Below are 14,275 nucleotides of genomic sequence, written 5' to 3'. Positions count from 1 at the left end.
AAGTCCGAAGTTGATAAATCTGAACTGAAAATGTAAATACATTTGAGAGTCATTGGATATATGATGAGATGTGATAAAAAAAAAATACGGTGAATGTTTAAATTAAATTTATTACAGTAAAAGACACATTGCCTTTAATCCCCCTCAAAATACTCCCCCTCCCTTCGAACACACTTATCCCATCGTTCTTGCCACTTTCTGAAGCAGTTCTGTAAGTCCTCTTTTGTGTCTTTAGTTGCCCTACATTGGCTGCCTCGATGTCCTGAATCGATTCAAAATGTTTACCTTTCATGGTCATTTTGACTTTGGGGAAGAGCCAGAAGTCGCACAGAGCCAGATCCGGTGAATAAGGTGGATGAGGACACACCGTAATGTTTTCATTTGATAGAAATTGCCGGAAGCGATGTGTGACATGGAGCCTTTCCGTTGTGATCACAAAATACAGTGAATGCTGCTGCCAAGTGCCATCCAACAGAAAGGCAGGGATCTTCGATGTGGGAAGCAGTCTTCAATGTGTCAAACCTTAGTAACAGTGTGTTACAAGTTTCAACTTGTTCAGGGCAGTCAGTCGAGTGTGAGCTATGGTTGAGAGAAGGTGTGTTTAAAGTGTGCAGTAAATCATCCTCCATAATGATAACGCTCTGCGTCACACATCGCTTCTGGTAGATGGCAATTTCTGTCAAATAAAAACATGTTGTGTCCTCATCCACTTTATTTACCTGATCTGGCATGGTGCGACTTCTGGCTCTTCCCCAAAGTCAAAGTGATTCAGGACATCAAGGCAGCCACGACAGGGCAACTAAAGATGAAAGAGGACTTCAAGAACTGCTTCAGAAAGTGGCAAGAACGATGGGATAAGTGTGTTCGAAGCAAAAGGGACTATTTTAAGGGGGATTAATGGCAATGTGTCTTTTTACTGTAACAAATTTTTTTAATTTAAACATTCACTATTGTTTGATCACACCTTGTTTGTACTGACATAGAAAGATATCCACAATACATTTTTGGGGGGTTAAAAAACAGCAGAACAGTATGTTTGATATGATTCCAAATATGACAGAAATTGTTGTTTATATATAGAAATATGTTATCTAAGCATGAAAATTGTCTTGAAGAATATAGGTGTCAAACATCAATAGTCATCTTTGAGGATTGGGGGTAGCAAGAGATATGGAGAACAATCACTTTTTATTTATGGCTTCTGTACATTTTTTTAACAAGAAATTACTTTTTACAATTTTTAAATAAATAAAACTACCCGTTAGCCTGTTTTGTAGTTTGATACTATTAATTCGCAGGCTGTTAGCTACATGCTTCTTATGCTCCTTCCTTGCACAAATTCCCACCCCAAGGGCATCTTAACCCTGGGTGCCTGGAGTTTTGATGGTTTTAACTTAATTTGACAAACATGTATAGAAGACCACTAGTCTAGATCTAGGGATTCAGGCATGAACAAGACACTCCTTACACTTGAAGAGCTTTTCAACTATTGGGTTTCAACTGACTACGAAACCAAAATGATGACAGGATGAGCAAAGGACATTGGAATTGAGAAATTAATTCTGCAGGGATAACTCTGGAAGTCTTCATAAAAGGGGTGACATTTCATTCAATAATGAATTGATATGAGAACTTATGAATGGATTGAGAGTTTACCATGTGCCAGGGAAAGTCACCAGCCTCGTGGAAATTCCATTCTAGTTCATATTTCAGAACCCTGTATAATAGAATTTATTAGACAGAGGACCCAAAGGTTGGAGATGCTGAAGTGCACAGGAGCAATAGGACTGCTAGAATTCAGATGCTCCTCAACTTATGAGGAGTTGAAAATATGTGCTGGAAAATGCATTTACGTAATACTACACTATAGAATATTGGTTATTTACACTTGTGATCATGTGGCTGACTGGGAGCTGCAGTTCACTGCCACTGCCTAGTATCACCAGTGTATTATACTGAATATCGCTAGCCCTGGGAAAGATCAACATTCAAAAATTCAAGTACAGTTTCTACTGAATATGTATCACTTTTGCACCATGGTAAAATCATAAAATCAAAAAATCCTAAGTCAGGGCCGGCCCGGTGGCTCAGTCAGTTGGCGCTCCATGCTCCTAATGCCGAAGGCTGCCGGTTCGATTCCCACATGGTGCTGGTTGGATTCCCACATGAGACAGTACCCGATGGCTCAGTAGGTTGGAGCACGGGCTCTCAACCACAAGGTTGCTGGTTGAACTCCGGCAAGGGATGAAGGGCTGTGCCCCCTGTGACTCCCGCAAGGGATGGCGGGTGGACTGCGCCCGCTGCAACTAACAATGGCAACTGGACCTGGAGCTGAATGGCGCCCTCCACGACTAAGATTGAAAGGACAACAATTTGACTTGGAAAAAATCCTGGAAGTATACACTGTTCCCCAATAAAGTCCTGTTCCCCTTCCCCCCGCCAAAAAAACCCAAAGAAACTTAAAAAAAAAAAAATCCTATGTCAAACCATTGTTAAGTTGGGGACTGTCTGTATTGCCTGGAGGAGGGGATGAAGAGGTCAGGGAAGGGGGAGGGGAGTAGCAGGAGACCAGACTGGAAATTAACTTGGGAATCATTGGAAAAGATATTGAAAGTTATGCTCGGAAGTTTAGATTTTTCCTGAAGGCAATTAAGAGGCATTAATCAGGATAGTCATTTTAGAGACCATTTTAAGACCAGACTCCGGAGGCTAAATGGAGCTGAAATAGACCAGACACTCGGAAACTAGTTATAAAGATTTTACATGAATCCAAGCAAGAAAGGAAGGGAATTAAAATAATGTATGTTCTATGAGTATAAAAAAATGGAGAACAGACATTAAACATTTCAGAAATGCAATAAAACAATTTGTGCAGGTGGATATGGGGACTTAGTACAAGGAAGTATCAAAGATAATTCACCCCTAAACTCCAGGCTTTTGTTTGGTGAGATCATTCACTGGGAGGATGAAAATAGGGGATGTTCTGAAGAGAAGGATGTTCAATTCCATTTCACACAAGTCATGGTAGCTGAATGAATATTTGGTGGTGGAGAACTCTAGGGAAACAGTTTCAAAAGCAAAATTGCAGAGGGCTAAGAAGTTAGTAGAAGCTGAAGCAGATAATGTAGTCTATTCTAAGCAGCTTTGGAACAAATGTGGGAAACAGATGGCTATGTTGATCCACGGTTATAGTTTGACAAAATGAGAGGTCTTGGAAAGTCAAGTGAAGTAATAGTTTGCCATGAGAATGTAGAAATATTCTTAGGATCCAATGGGTAAAACGAAGCCAAGAGGACGTGAGACCTAGACCAGTGATTCTTAAACTTGATTGAATATTAGTATGACCTGGAGGGCTCATTAAGCCGCAAACCGCTACGGCCCCACACCAGAGTTTCTGATTCAGTAAGTCTGGGGTGGGGCCCAAGAATCTGCATTTCTAACAAGCCCCCAGATGCTGATGCTGCTGATCTGGAGGCCACAATTTGAAAACCACCAGCCTACAGCAAAGCATTTGGCAGCTAGCAAATGCCGAATAATTCTCTAGTGAATGGATAAGAGTAATGCAATGGACGTCTTCCTGTAGTTAAACACCAGATGGAAGGTAAGGTTTTATGGGAGGATGGAAGATGGTGGTCAGAGTAGAACTTCAGAGTTTGGAACAGAGATGGAACACTTTTGGGTGAACAAGGCCCAGGATTAACTCTGAGGGGAATGATGGAAGGTCAAGGATTTGAGTGTTGCAAGAGTCATCAAAATGGGCCACATCTGGCAGAGGCTTGAGTTTAAAAGAAGCTCTAACAGGAAGTCAAGATCTGAAGGGGAGTCAGGCTACTTTCTGGGCCTGAATTATGTAGTCACTGTATATACCTACAGACATTGTAGCCCATCCAGGTTAACGCACCGACCGGTACTGGTAACAAATCTAAGGGGAACCTGGGACTCTGTGCCAGCTCTGTCTGCTTATCCTTTAAGTTAGGTCTGGACTAGGCCCCAGGCTTCTGTTGAGGGACTCTAGAGTAGAGATCACAACCTGAGGATTTCAGCCCTGTAAAGAAGCAATTCACCTTAGGGCTTAGGGTTTAGGGCTTAGGAAAGCAGGACAGACAGGAGCTTGATGATTCTAAGAGAAGTGGCTTAAAATAACAAAAATTCCACTATATTAGCACTTTTACAGATTAAAAATGTCTGCTAACCCTCAGCAATGACTTTGTACCCATTATAGCTTCCCCTTTACAGCTTTACAGGATTAGGTCTTAGATTATGGCCACATCCAGCATGTGTTCCATATAGTCTGCTGGTGCCGAAAGGCACCGGGGGCCGAAGGTAGTGTGGTGCCTCTACTGTGCAATCTTCCACGAAGTTACTACCTCCCCCATGCCTCAGTTTTCCCGCTTGTAAAATGCCGATAATACTACACCACATAGGGTTATCGTGAGGATTAAGTGAAGTAGTTAATGTACAGCTATGGACACACAATAAGCACGTTATAAATACCAGTTGTGATTTGTTAACATTATCCAGTACGGGACCTTGTCAATGTCCCGACGTGTGTATGGTGTTTAGTTCTGCAGTTTCACATAACTGTTGCGTGCGCTCTTTCCTGCGCATCTGCAGGGCTGACTACTTTTTCTGGCTAGACAGCTTTGGAGGTTTTGCAGAACGGATGTATTTGCGCATAGAGAGGGAGCCGCGGAAAAGACCTGCGCAGCCGCAGAAGGGCTTGCAGTGGCGCCTGACCATCGCTGGGGGCAGCAGGGGTGCCGCTGGGCTCGCCCCGCCCCCTAGGGGTTAGGGGTCAGGGATAGCGTAGAATCTGCCGCACGTCGCGGTTACTCTGCCCTAGGCTGATGGCGCCAGCGCAGCGTTGCCCGCTGTGCCGTCAGACCTTCTTCTGTGGTCGCGGGCACGTCTACAGTCGCAAGCACCAGCGGCAGCTGAAGATGGCTTTGGATCGGCTCCTGCTACAGGTACGGACGGGAGGCTGAAGGGGAAGGCCTGGGGGCCCAAGCGGGTGGGATTTGGGTGCCCCACTCGGGTTCCCACTTGGCGTCTTCCCGGTTACACCCTCTCCGCCGCAGGTGGAGGCCGCCCGCAAGGCCATTCGCACAGCTCAGGTGGAGCGTTACGTGCCCGAGCACGAGCGGTGCTGCTGGTGTCTGTGCTGCAGCTGTGAGGTGCGGAAACACCTGAGCCATGGAAATCTGACAGTGCTGCACGGGGGGCTGCTGGAGCATCTAGCCAGGTGAGATCCGGGCTGGGAGCCTCATTCAACACGTTGGCATACATACGTGGGTGGATGGATTTAGAGTGAACGCTTTTGTGGTTTTATCAGGATAGATGCCAACCTTAAAGGGTAGAGGGCTTATGGCTGCCGTGGTCCCAGTGGCGTTGGTGGTCTAACTGGAAAAGCCAGCTGGGCAGCAGCTAGCTCAAGTTTACCTCCCATCACCTTCTCTCAGATTCTCATACGTTTATTGGAAGAGGGAGACTGGAAATCTGGAACAGACTAATAACTCTCTAAGCCTTGTCCAGCAGCAGAAATCCAGATGTCAGTTTGTATTACTTATCTAGTGGCTAGATATCTAAGTAATATTCTGTAATCTGTCATTGAAATTACTCATCCTCTCCATTCTCAGCCCAGAGCACAGGAAAGCAACCAACAGATTCTGGTGGGAGAACAAGGCTGAGGTACATATGAAGGAGAAGTTTCTCATCTCTCCTCAAGATTATGCACGGTAAGTCACTGCTTATGAAAGATTGAAAGAGTGTGAATTCTCCGGATCTGTGTCAAGTACAGGAGCTTCTTCGATTAACTGGAAAGTTTGGTAAGAAGTATTGTCTTCATAGCACTCACTGTTCTAGGCACTAATTGGACACAAAGGAAGTATGATAGTCTTTGAAAGGTTTATGATCTAGTTGGGGATGAGAATGCATTTAGCAAATAGCGGTATATGGTAAAAGTTGACTCTAATCAACTACCTAAGTGTGTGGCACAGAGAACACTCTGCTTTTTTACAAACAGAGCAGATTGCTTATAGTGTGCCAAAAAAAACCACCAAAAACTAAAAAAAACAAAACTGTTGCTCACCCAGTAGCCACTTTTAATAATTTTAGACTATTTTAACTGGCCTCTGGAGGACCTTAAAAACTGGAGTGCAGGTCAGCACAGAGGAGGTGTGAGCCCTGACTGCCTCAGGAAGAGGACACAGGCAGCCTCATAACACCACTTTTATTGGAACTATATTGAGATTATGGGATGTGGAACCCAAGGGGATCTCAGAGCAAAGTGACATGTGACTCATGTTACAGAAAAACTCATGGTATCTATTCCTTTCTACTCGGACAAGAAATGCCTAAATCCCACTACCTTGCCTTCAAATCTGTGGTTTAGACTAGGAGATGGGAAACTGAGGACAAAGTGTACTCCTCACACCCTGACCCAGCTACATATGATTTTTGGTGGGTGAATAAGTATCATTGATCAGAAAAGATGATTATTGAGAATCATGAGGATGGACTCTTGGAACTTTTTATTTAAATATAATTTTGACTTTTAACCTTATAAATTTCAAGTTCACACACACAAGGACAAGGCCAAGCCTGAATGTTTTGACCAGGTAATGATAAAAATGACCCACTTTCAGCTTTACACAGTTTATTACTTATATAGACAACAAAAGGAGTAAGCCTGAAGTCCCAGCTTCCCAGGTCCTTGTCCCACACACCAAAAAGCGCTAGATGACCTCAGCGTGAGTTGTGGGGAGTTGCTGGGGAGCCAAATGTAAATTGCAGCTACATGGTTTTAAAGTCTGCAGCTCTACTCTGAGAGGGATGAGGCAGAAAGCCCCACACCTCATCGGGGAGTTCATGAGAAGCCATCTCATGACGGCTTCCCAGGGGAGATAGGGAGGCAAGTGGGAGGTGGCCTCATAAGCAGCTCCTTTCAGGCCTCCCGTCCTCTTGTGTTCTGGGAGGGTCAGCTAAGACTGAAAAGCTGCTGTTCAAGGCTTTGCCTGTATGGGTACGTGCAAGGCTGTCAGGGCACCATGGTAGAGCTGTTCTCCTACTTACCGTGTTTCCCCGAAAATAAGACCTAGCCGGACCATCAGCTCTAATGCATCTTTTGGAGCAAAAATTAATATGAGACCCGGTCTTATTTTAATATGACTGGGATTATAATATATGATATAATACTGGGTCTTATATTAATTTTTGCCCCAAAAGACACATTAGAGCTGATTGTCTGGCTAGGTCTTATTTTGGGGGAAACACGGTAAATATTACACATACTAAAATTAGGTCAGAAAACAAATCCTTAAATTGATTGCAAAGATGAATTTTCTTGTTATCAAATTGATAACAATCACAAACAAAAGAATAAGAATACAAGTAACTTTTGAGCACAAAATTCTGACTACATCCTGAGAATATTTTCTAAGGACTAAAGAACTGCAAAGAAATCTTGAGCTTTGCTTAGCAGTTTTATAATGGTATTGGTGTCCTGATACCCTTTTGTGTGTGTTGTAGGATTGAACAACTGTTAAGTAGTTGACCCTTGAACAGGTTTGAACTGCACAGGTCCACCTATACAGATTTATTTTCAATTGACCCATGCAGTTCAAACCTGTTCTAGGGTCAACTCCTTTGGAAATCTGTGTGCTGAGGGCCGATGATACATGGATTTCCAACTGTGTGTGTCAGTGCCCCTAACGCCCATGCTGTTCAGTGGTCAACTGTATATTGCTGTTATTGGGAAACAGGGTTTTCAGTATGGCAGAAGGAAGATAACAGTAAGAAATGGAGGGATTTAATTGGGGAGGTATCAGTATGAATTTTAAGAAAATCAAAGCTGTCTTCTGAAAGAGCTAGAAGCATGACACCTGTGGAGCAATAAGAACTTTACTAACACTCAGCTCTTTGTTTCTAAGTACGTATTACTTTCTACTAAAAGGAAGCAGATCTCATTGGAGAAATGATTGATTTCAGGTTTGGAGCAGGGGAAAGTACATGGTGAGCCTGGACTGTCTTGTGCTGGAAATGCTCATATTGATGGAATGGTCCAGAGGACAAAGGAGCTGTTTTGAAAGGATTCTCACTAGCCACATACAGGATAATTTGAACATCAAAGAGACTAACTTTCTTAAATGTGGTAATGGTTTCATGGCTTCAGACTGTTCCTATCCTCAGGAGATGCATGCTGAAATATTTAGAGTTAAGGCTCATGGCGTCTCAAACCAATTTTATTTTGGCAAAAAGGAAATGTATGTATAAAAGAGAAATGAAGCCACTTTGGCAAAATATTATAAAAAAGTGGAGCCAGGTGGCAAAATGTTAACAGTGAATCTAGATGAGAGGTACACAGGTTCACTGTACTATTTTGTTTCTGAGTTTAAAATTACTCAACATTTAAAGAAAAAATTACTATCTTTTCGTAACTGGCAGGGCCTGGGGTTCTGAGCTGACTTGCCCATTTTTGTTTAGATTCAAGAAATCCATGGTGAAAGGTTTGGATTCCTATGAGGAAAAAGAGGATGAAGTGATCAAAGAAGTAAGTTAAAGGAAAGGCCTCTGAAGGACCCATTTCCCATAATCTTGTACCTATCTAAGCATCCTCTCCCCCACAGATGGCAGCTCAGATCCGTGAGGTGGAGCACAGCCGGCAGGAGGTGGTTCGGTCTGTCTTAGAGGTTGGTTTCCCTCGGAGGAGCCAGAGCAGTATCCAAATCCACTAATCCCTGGTTCTCCCACGTCCAGCATTTCACCTACCAGCTCAGAGAACTCATAGACTCCATGCTTCATCTACTCTGCTTGAATTCCCTTACCTGTCCGCCAGGGGGCAGGCCTTGTCAGTGGAGATAAAGGCAGGTCTGGGAGGGATGTAAGAGTTTGCAAGATGGGCAGTATCCTCCATATGCCAATTTGTTTCCTTCTGGAGGGTGGGAGAATGGCCTAGGCCAACCCTTAAGCATCCTAGACATTTATTTTTCCTGAATCAAACTCAGCCTCAGGCAGTGCCAGACCCAGAAGAGGGATCTTCAGCACCTGGAAGCTGGAAAGGGACAAACAGGTAAGATTGTTAGGGAATCCCTCCTTAGAATTTGACACGTTAGAGCCTCTGTAACTTTTTGGCTGGGAGATGGAACAAATCCTCATGGCTGAAGGACCTTGTCTTGTCTGCCAGGCTAGCTTGTTTGTCTTTTTTAGCCAAATAGCCTCCACCTCACAGCAGCCCTCATACTTGGACCTGCCATCTGCCACAGAGCTTGACTGGATGGACACAGGACAACCTCTGACATTCACTGGCCATCAGGTACAATGGCTAAGCCAGGAAAGAGCCAGTGCCCCCTCAATTCCCAAGACACCCATTTCTCCTAGGTTTTCTATCTATTGTGACCATTCCTGTTGTCTGCAGACTTTTCTCTCTTGCTGCACTGTTCCATATAGTGTTTACAGACGTCTTTCCTCATCCTCCATCAACACCTGTTGCCCCCACTGCCACTTAGGAGTGCCAACTCCTCAATTTTGTCCTCTGCAGAACCCCCAGTTCCAGCTCAATACATTTATAGATCTCACAGGTACCTGAATCCCCTTCCATGTATTTCCAGCAATTGTAGATGCAGATACATATACTCTGCATCTCCCACATCCTATCAATAAGTAAAGGTTTACTTTACCTCCTCAATAATTGGCCTCTATTCTACCTTAGAACAATTCCGACTCCCCACTGCAATCCTGTCCCAAACACAACTGCATCACCTGCTGTCTTATATTCTATACTCCAGCCGTACTGTGCTTCTCCCTACATATGTAGCTGCCATTGCCTTAATAGTGCTTTCCTTCCTTCACCACCTTATTAATGCTTACCTTCCTTCAGCTGAAATGTCATTTTCATGGAAGGCTCATCTAAGGTCATGTGTTATAAATGGATGTAGTACCATGTAAAAAGCTATGGATGTATTAGGTTGGCGCAAAGGTAATTGCGGTTTAAAAGGTTGAAAATAATTGCAATAACTGCAATCACTTTTGCACCAACTTAATAATTTGTACTTAATTCTCTCGACCCAGTGATATGTATGCTGTGAGGAAAGGGTGTTGTTTACCTGGCATCTAGTAGGCTCATCTCTACTATGAAAACCATGTGTCTCTTGAGGACAATTTGCATTTACTGTGCTCTTAAGATTTAACATCAGGGTGGCCTGTTAGCTCAGTTAGACCACAGCACTCTTAACAAGGTTGCCGGTTCGATCCCCGCATGGGCCACTGTGAGCTGCACCCTCCACTAGATTGAAACTAGTTTCCCGGAAAATAAGACCTAGCCGGACAATCAGCTCTAATGCGTCTTTTGGAGCAAAAATTAATGCAAGACCCAGTCTTATATAAGACCGCATCTTATTTTATTAGAGCTGATTGTCCGGCTAGGTCTTATTTTCAGGGAAACAGCGTACTTGACTTGGAGCTGATGGGTCTTGGGAAAACACACTTAAAAAAGATTTAACATCAACCAAGTGGTTCCATCCACCTCCTATAAGTTTGCCCTTTCTCAGTCATCTCTTGGCTTTCTTACCTAGGATTTTTTTCCCCATTTCTGACAGGATACAGCAGGAGTTGGTAACATCCACTCAGGTAAGGCCCAGGGCAGTGTTTCTCAAACTGTAAGAGGCAGTTCTTTTTTAAAGTAAAGTTAACTAGATAAAGCACTAACTGCAACCTAGATGTTCATCAGCCGATAAATGTTTAAGGATGTGGCGCACGCGCACACACACACACACAGGAATATTTAGCAATTGAAAAAAAAGAATGACATCTTGCCATTTGTGACATGGACCTAGAGGGTATTATGCTAAGTGAAGTCCATCTCACTTATATGTGGAATCTAAAAAAACGAGTGAAGGGAGGGGGATTTTCACTTTTTGAGAGTGGTGTAAATGTCTAGTATGTTGCTTTGTACACCTGAAACCAATTTAAAAAAATGAATAGACACAGACCATGGATATAAAAAAAACAAGCAAATGGTTGCCAAAGGATAAGTGGGGGGGTGGGAATGAAAAAAAAAAAAAGCACTGAGAAAGGACTTGTATCCTGAATATATGAAAAACTCTGAAAATCCAGTAAAAGTATATAAAAAGATGCTCATCAGAATGGCTATGTATGTGGAAAAACTCTCATTCACTGCTGGTGGCAATGTAAAATGACAACCACTTTTGGAAAACAATTCAGCGGTTTCTTAAAATGTTAACCATACATTATGATCCAGCCATTCCAAAAGAATTGCTTATCTTCACAAAGGCTTATACAGAAAATTTCATAGCATGTTTATTTGTCGTAGCCCAAAACTACTGAAAATAATCCAAATGTGCCTCAACAAATTAACAATGGGATAGTGCTGAACAAAGAAGGAACTATTGATATATGCAACACAAATAAATCTCAAAATAACTATGCTAAAAGCTAGAAGCACATTTATATAAAATAGAAAATGCAAACTATAGCAACAGAAAACAGTAGTTGCCTGGCGCTGGGAAAGGGGTAGAGGAGGTACGGGAATAAAGTATTTTAAAAGGGCACAAGGATACATAGGGTAATGTTCAGTATTTTGATTGTGAGTTCACTCAAAAACATTTCAAATTGTACACTTTAAATGTGTGCAGTTTGGTTTATGTCAATTATGCCTCTATTAATTATCAGCATACTGTAAGTAAGGTATATTGCTTTAAATTAGCCTCGGTCCCCCAACTTCCCATGACCCAGAATTCCTGGACTTTTAAACATTTCCAGTTCTCAAGTTTTTTAAAGTGCCTTAATTTCTGCTTAATGGGTCTTCTGTTTCCAGGTGCCACACCTCCCTGGATGGTTCAAGATGAGGAATACAGCTCTGGTAATCAACAAATAGGACCTTCCTATGAAGAATTTCTTAAAGAAAGTAAGTAAACTAATTCCAAGAATGACAGTGGGTTCTTTAAATCATCCTACTCAAATGAAACCATTTACTTATCATTGTAGAGGAAAAACAGAAATTGAAGAAACTCCCTCCAGACAGAGTTGGGGCCAACTTTGATCATAGCTCCAGCACCAGTGCAGGCTGGCTGCCCTCTTTTGGCCGTGTCTGGAATAATGGACGCCGCTGGCAATCCAGGTATGGGTCCAAGTGCCAGGTCCCCAACCCACCTCCCCTTTGATCTCACCCTTCATTCTGTTAACCCTTCATTTCTCTTCAGGCATCAATTCAAAACTGAAGCTGCAGCAAGGAACAAACAGCAGTCACATAAAGAAAAAAAGCTATTGGTTTCCTGATACTTTTCCAACCACCGCAAGTCAACAAACCCATACCTCTTTGTAAATTGCCTTTCTTAAGAAACAGACATATACCCACTTATTTGATCAGATTTAATAAAGTTTTATTTTTCAAAACGTACAGTTGGTAGGACCTGTAAAAAAAATTAAAAAACAATCAGTATAAAGCTTTGTAAAGGGGACCCATACTTTCTACACCATGAGCCCCTGGGTTCTCACCTGTTTTTCATGCATCTTCACCAGCAGCTGGGGCATCCCCACCCTTGGTGTTTCTAGTGTAAATTACTTGAGCGCGGTGCTTTGAAACTAATTTAATAAGTCCTAAAGAAAAAGAATAAGTTGTGTACACAAAGGCAGTTTTTTTAATCAAATAGAGTATTATAAACTTTAAAAAAATAAGTTTTTCTGAATTTTATATCCGTTCCCAAAACAAATGCTGAATTTGGGCATGAGAGTTTATGATATGGCTACATTTCTTTCTAAACGAGAGGCCCATTAACCTGCTCTTGGGATGGTCACCCTTACTTTAACTGAAAAACCACTACTGTCTGTATTAGACATTATTGCCATAGGGACCCATAGCACAAAATGGCTGCTTCAGGGTCCACCCTAAGGATGACATTATAATTTTTATTACTAACAACCACTACACAAACTATTTTTTAAAATTCCAGTAACATTTAAGATCGCTAACATGGTCAAGCCAATTTAATGTGCAAAACCATACCAGTACAATATACCCCTCTCACCTTTACTAAGGAGCTCCTGAAGGGCTGCCCTGGCCAAGGAACCACGGATCTTCAGTCTCTCAGAGACAACAGCTGGGGTTATAAGCTTATAGTTGGGAACTTCCTTACAGAGTTTGTCATATGTCGCTTTGTCAAACAAGACTAAGTTATTGAGCTTGTCCCGAACTTTGCCTTTGGACCACTTCTACTCACAAAAAGAAAATGGAAAAAATGTCAGTCCTCCTGGAAGAATCACTCTTTCCCTCCCAAACAACCTGTGTCAGAGAACTCTCTCCCGTGTTTGTAGGGCAATACCGAGAGGTTGGCTGTTCCTTGGCTTGCAGAAACCTATGAAATTCAGAATCTGCAGAAACTCTGCAAATTAAGCTTCAAATAACTTGAAAAAAAATCTTTGAGACTTTTGGATATGGGCCGAACCCACGAGATTAATTAAAAGGTTATGTATTAAGCATCAGGAACAAATACTCTTCCGTATTTCCAAGTAGCATGTAACACCCCATTCTTCAAATGAGGAGAAAAAGTGAGAAAAGTGGTAACACTAACACGCTTTAGTAACCTGACTCCAGACGCGACAACGTTAAAAGCCATTTGCTATATACGTCACTTACTACTATACCAATCTGCGCCGGGAGCCCCGTTTCCACCCGCTCTTAAAGGGCTCGTGCCTACCTTCTTTTTGGCCTTGCCTCCAGATTTGTTCACTGGGTCTTTGTCTTTCTTGGCCGACTTTCCAGCATCTTTCTTCTTCTTGTCGTCTTTGGGCGGCTGTTGAAGAAAAGTGGGAATGCCGCTAGCTCCTAAGGCAACTCCATGCCCCCCATTGCGCCCCTCACTCCCTCCCAAACTTCTCTAGCGGACCACATGGGTAAAGCGCTACCGCGGCCCGCCTTGAGTTAGTTGCAGCCTGGCAGTTCTGGGAGCCCTCCTTCCCATGAAGCCTCAACTACACTCTAGCACCGCCTGGATCTCAGAACCAAACAGGTTTCACACCAGAGCTCACCATGGCAAAGTGCGGACAGCACACAGTACGACTGCAGCTTCGCTAAGATGTCGGACAAAAAGGAAGCGCCGCTGACGAACAGACTCAGAAACCTCCACTCGCGGCGAGTGCTTCCGGGGCAAGGGGCGGTGCCCCGCGAAGGACGTTCCAAGTTCCACCCTCTCGCTGATGCTGTAAGCAGTGGGGAGGACTTGGGTGTTCCGGTTTTCCAGCCGCACATCCTGAACACTGTCCC

The 14,275-nt window shown here is 43.1% G+C and overlaps 2 protein-coding genes across 3 annotated transcripts; one reads left to right on the top strand and one right to left on the bottom strand.

Annotated features, from left to right (window-relative positions):
- The first annotated feature begins 4,781 nt into the window (after positions 1-4,781).
- CENATAC (centrosomal AT-AC splicing factor) lies at positions 4,782-12,412 on the top strand. Of its 2 annotated transcripts, none has more exons than XR_002136212.2 (11): positions 4,782-4,967; positions 5,079-5,242; positions 5,637-5,735; positions 8,482-8,548; positions 8,625-8,687; positions 9,003-9,067; positions 9,205-9,310; positions 10,593-10,623; positions 11,831-11,920; positions 12,012-12,133; positions 12,216-12,412. XR_002136212.2 is itself a non-coding variant. In XM_019716287.2 (11 exons), exons 1-11 carry the CDS (start codon positions 4,848-4,850, stop codon positions 12,289-12,291), a joined length of 1,014 nt encoding a protein of 337 aa, XP_019571846.1. In that variant the 5' UTR covers positions 4,782-4,847; the 3' UTR covers positions 12,292-12,412. The 2 variants fall into 2 exon arrangements, 1 of the variants encoding a protein (XP_019571846.1); XM_019716287.2 differs by having other exon boundaries at positions 12,001-12,133.
- RPS25 (ribosomal protein S25) lies at positions 12,366-14,180 on the bottom strand. The gene is made up of 5 exons (XM_019716292.2): positions 14,041-14,180; positions 13,710-13,805; positions 13,041-13,224; positions 12,511-12,612; positions 12,366-12,425 (listed from the first exon to the last, which is right to left on the bottom strand). The coding sequence occupies exons 1-4, from the start codon at positions 14,041-14,043 to the stop codon at positions 12,518-12,520; spliced, it is 378 nt and encodes a 125-aa protein (XP_019571851.1). The 5' UTR covers positions 14,044-14,180; the 3' UTR covers positions 12,366-12,425; positions 12,511-12,517.
- Between the last annotated feature and the right edge of the window lie 95 nt (positions 14,181-14,275).

Source organism: Rhinolophus sinicus, linkage group LG06 (genome assembly GCF_036562045.2).
Source record: "Rhinolophus sinicus isolate RSC01 linkage group LG06, ASM3656204v1, whole genome shotgun sequence".
In the NCBI taxonomy this organism is placed as follows: Eukaryota; Metazoa; Chordata; class Mammalia; order Chiroptera; family Rhinolophidae; genus Rhinolophus; species Rhinolophus sinicus.
This window is presented reverse-complemented; position numbering and strand designations above follow the sequence as displayed.

Coding starts and splice junctions, on each gene's coding strand:
- CENATAC (XM_019716287.2), top strand. CDS start 4,848: ATGGCGCCAGCGCAGCGTTGCCCGCTGTGCCGTCAGACCTTCTTCTGT. Junction 8,688..9,002: donor TGGTTCGGTCTGTCTTAGAG/GTTGGTTTCCCT, acceptor AATCAAACTCAG/CCTCAGGCAGTGCCAGACCC. Junction 9,311..10,592: donor TGACATTCACTGGCCATCAG/GTACAATGGCTA, acceptor CATTTCTGACAG/GATACAGCAGGAGTTGGTAA.
- RPS25 (XM_019716292.2), bottom strand. Junction 13,225..13,709: donor GAGGCAAGGCCAAAAAGAAG/GTAGGCACGAGC, acceptor TTTTGTGAGTAG/AAGTGGTCCAAAGGCAAAGT. Junction 12,613..13,040: donor TCAGGAGCTCCTTAGTAAAG/GTGAGAGGGGTA, acceptor CTTTTTCTTTAG/GACTTATTAAATTAGTTTCA.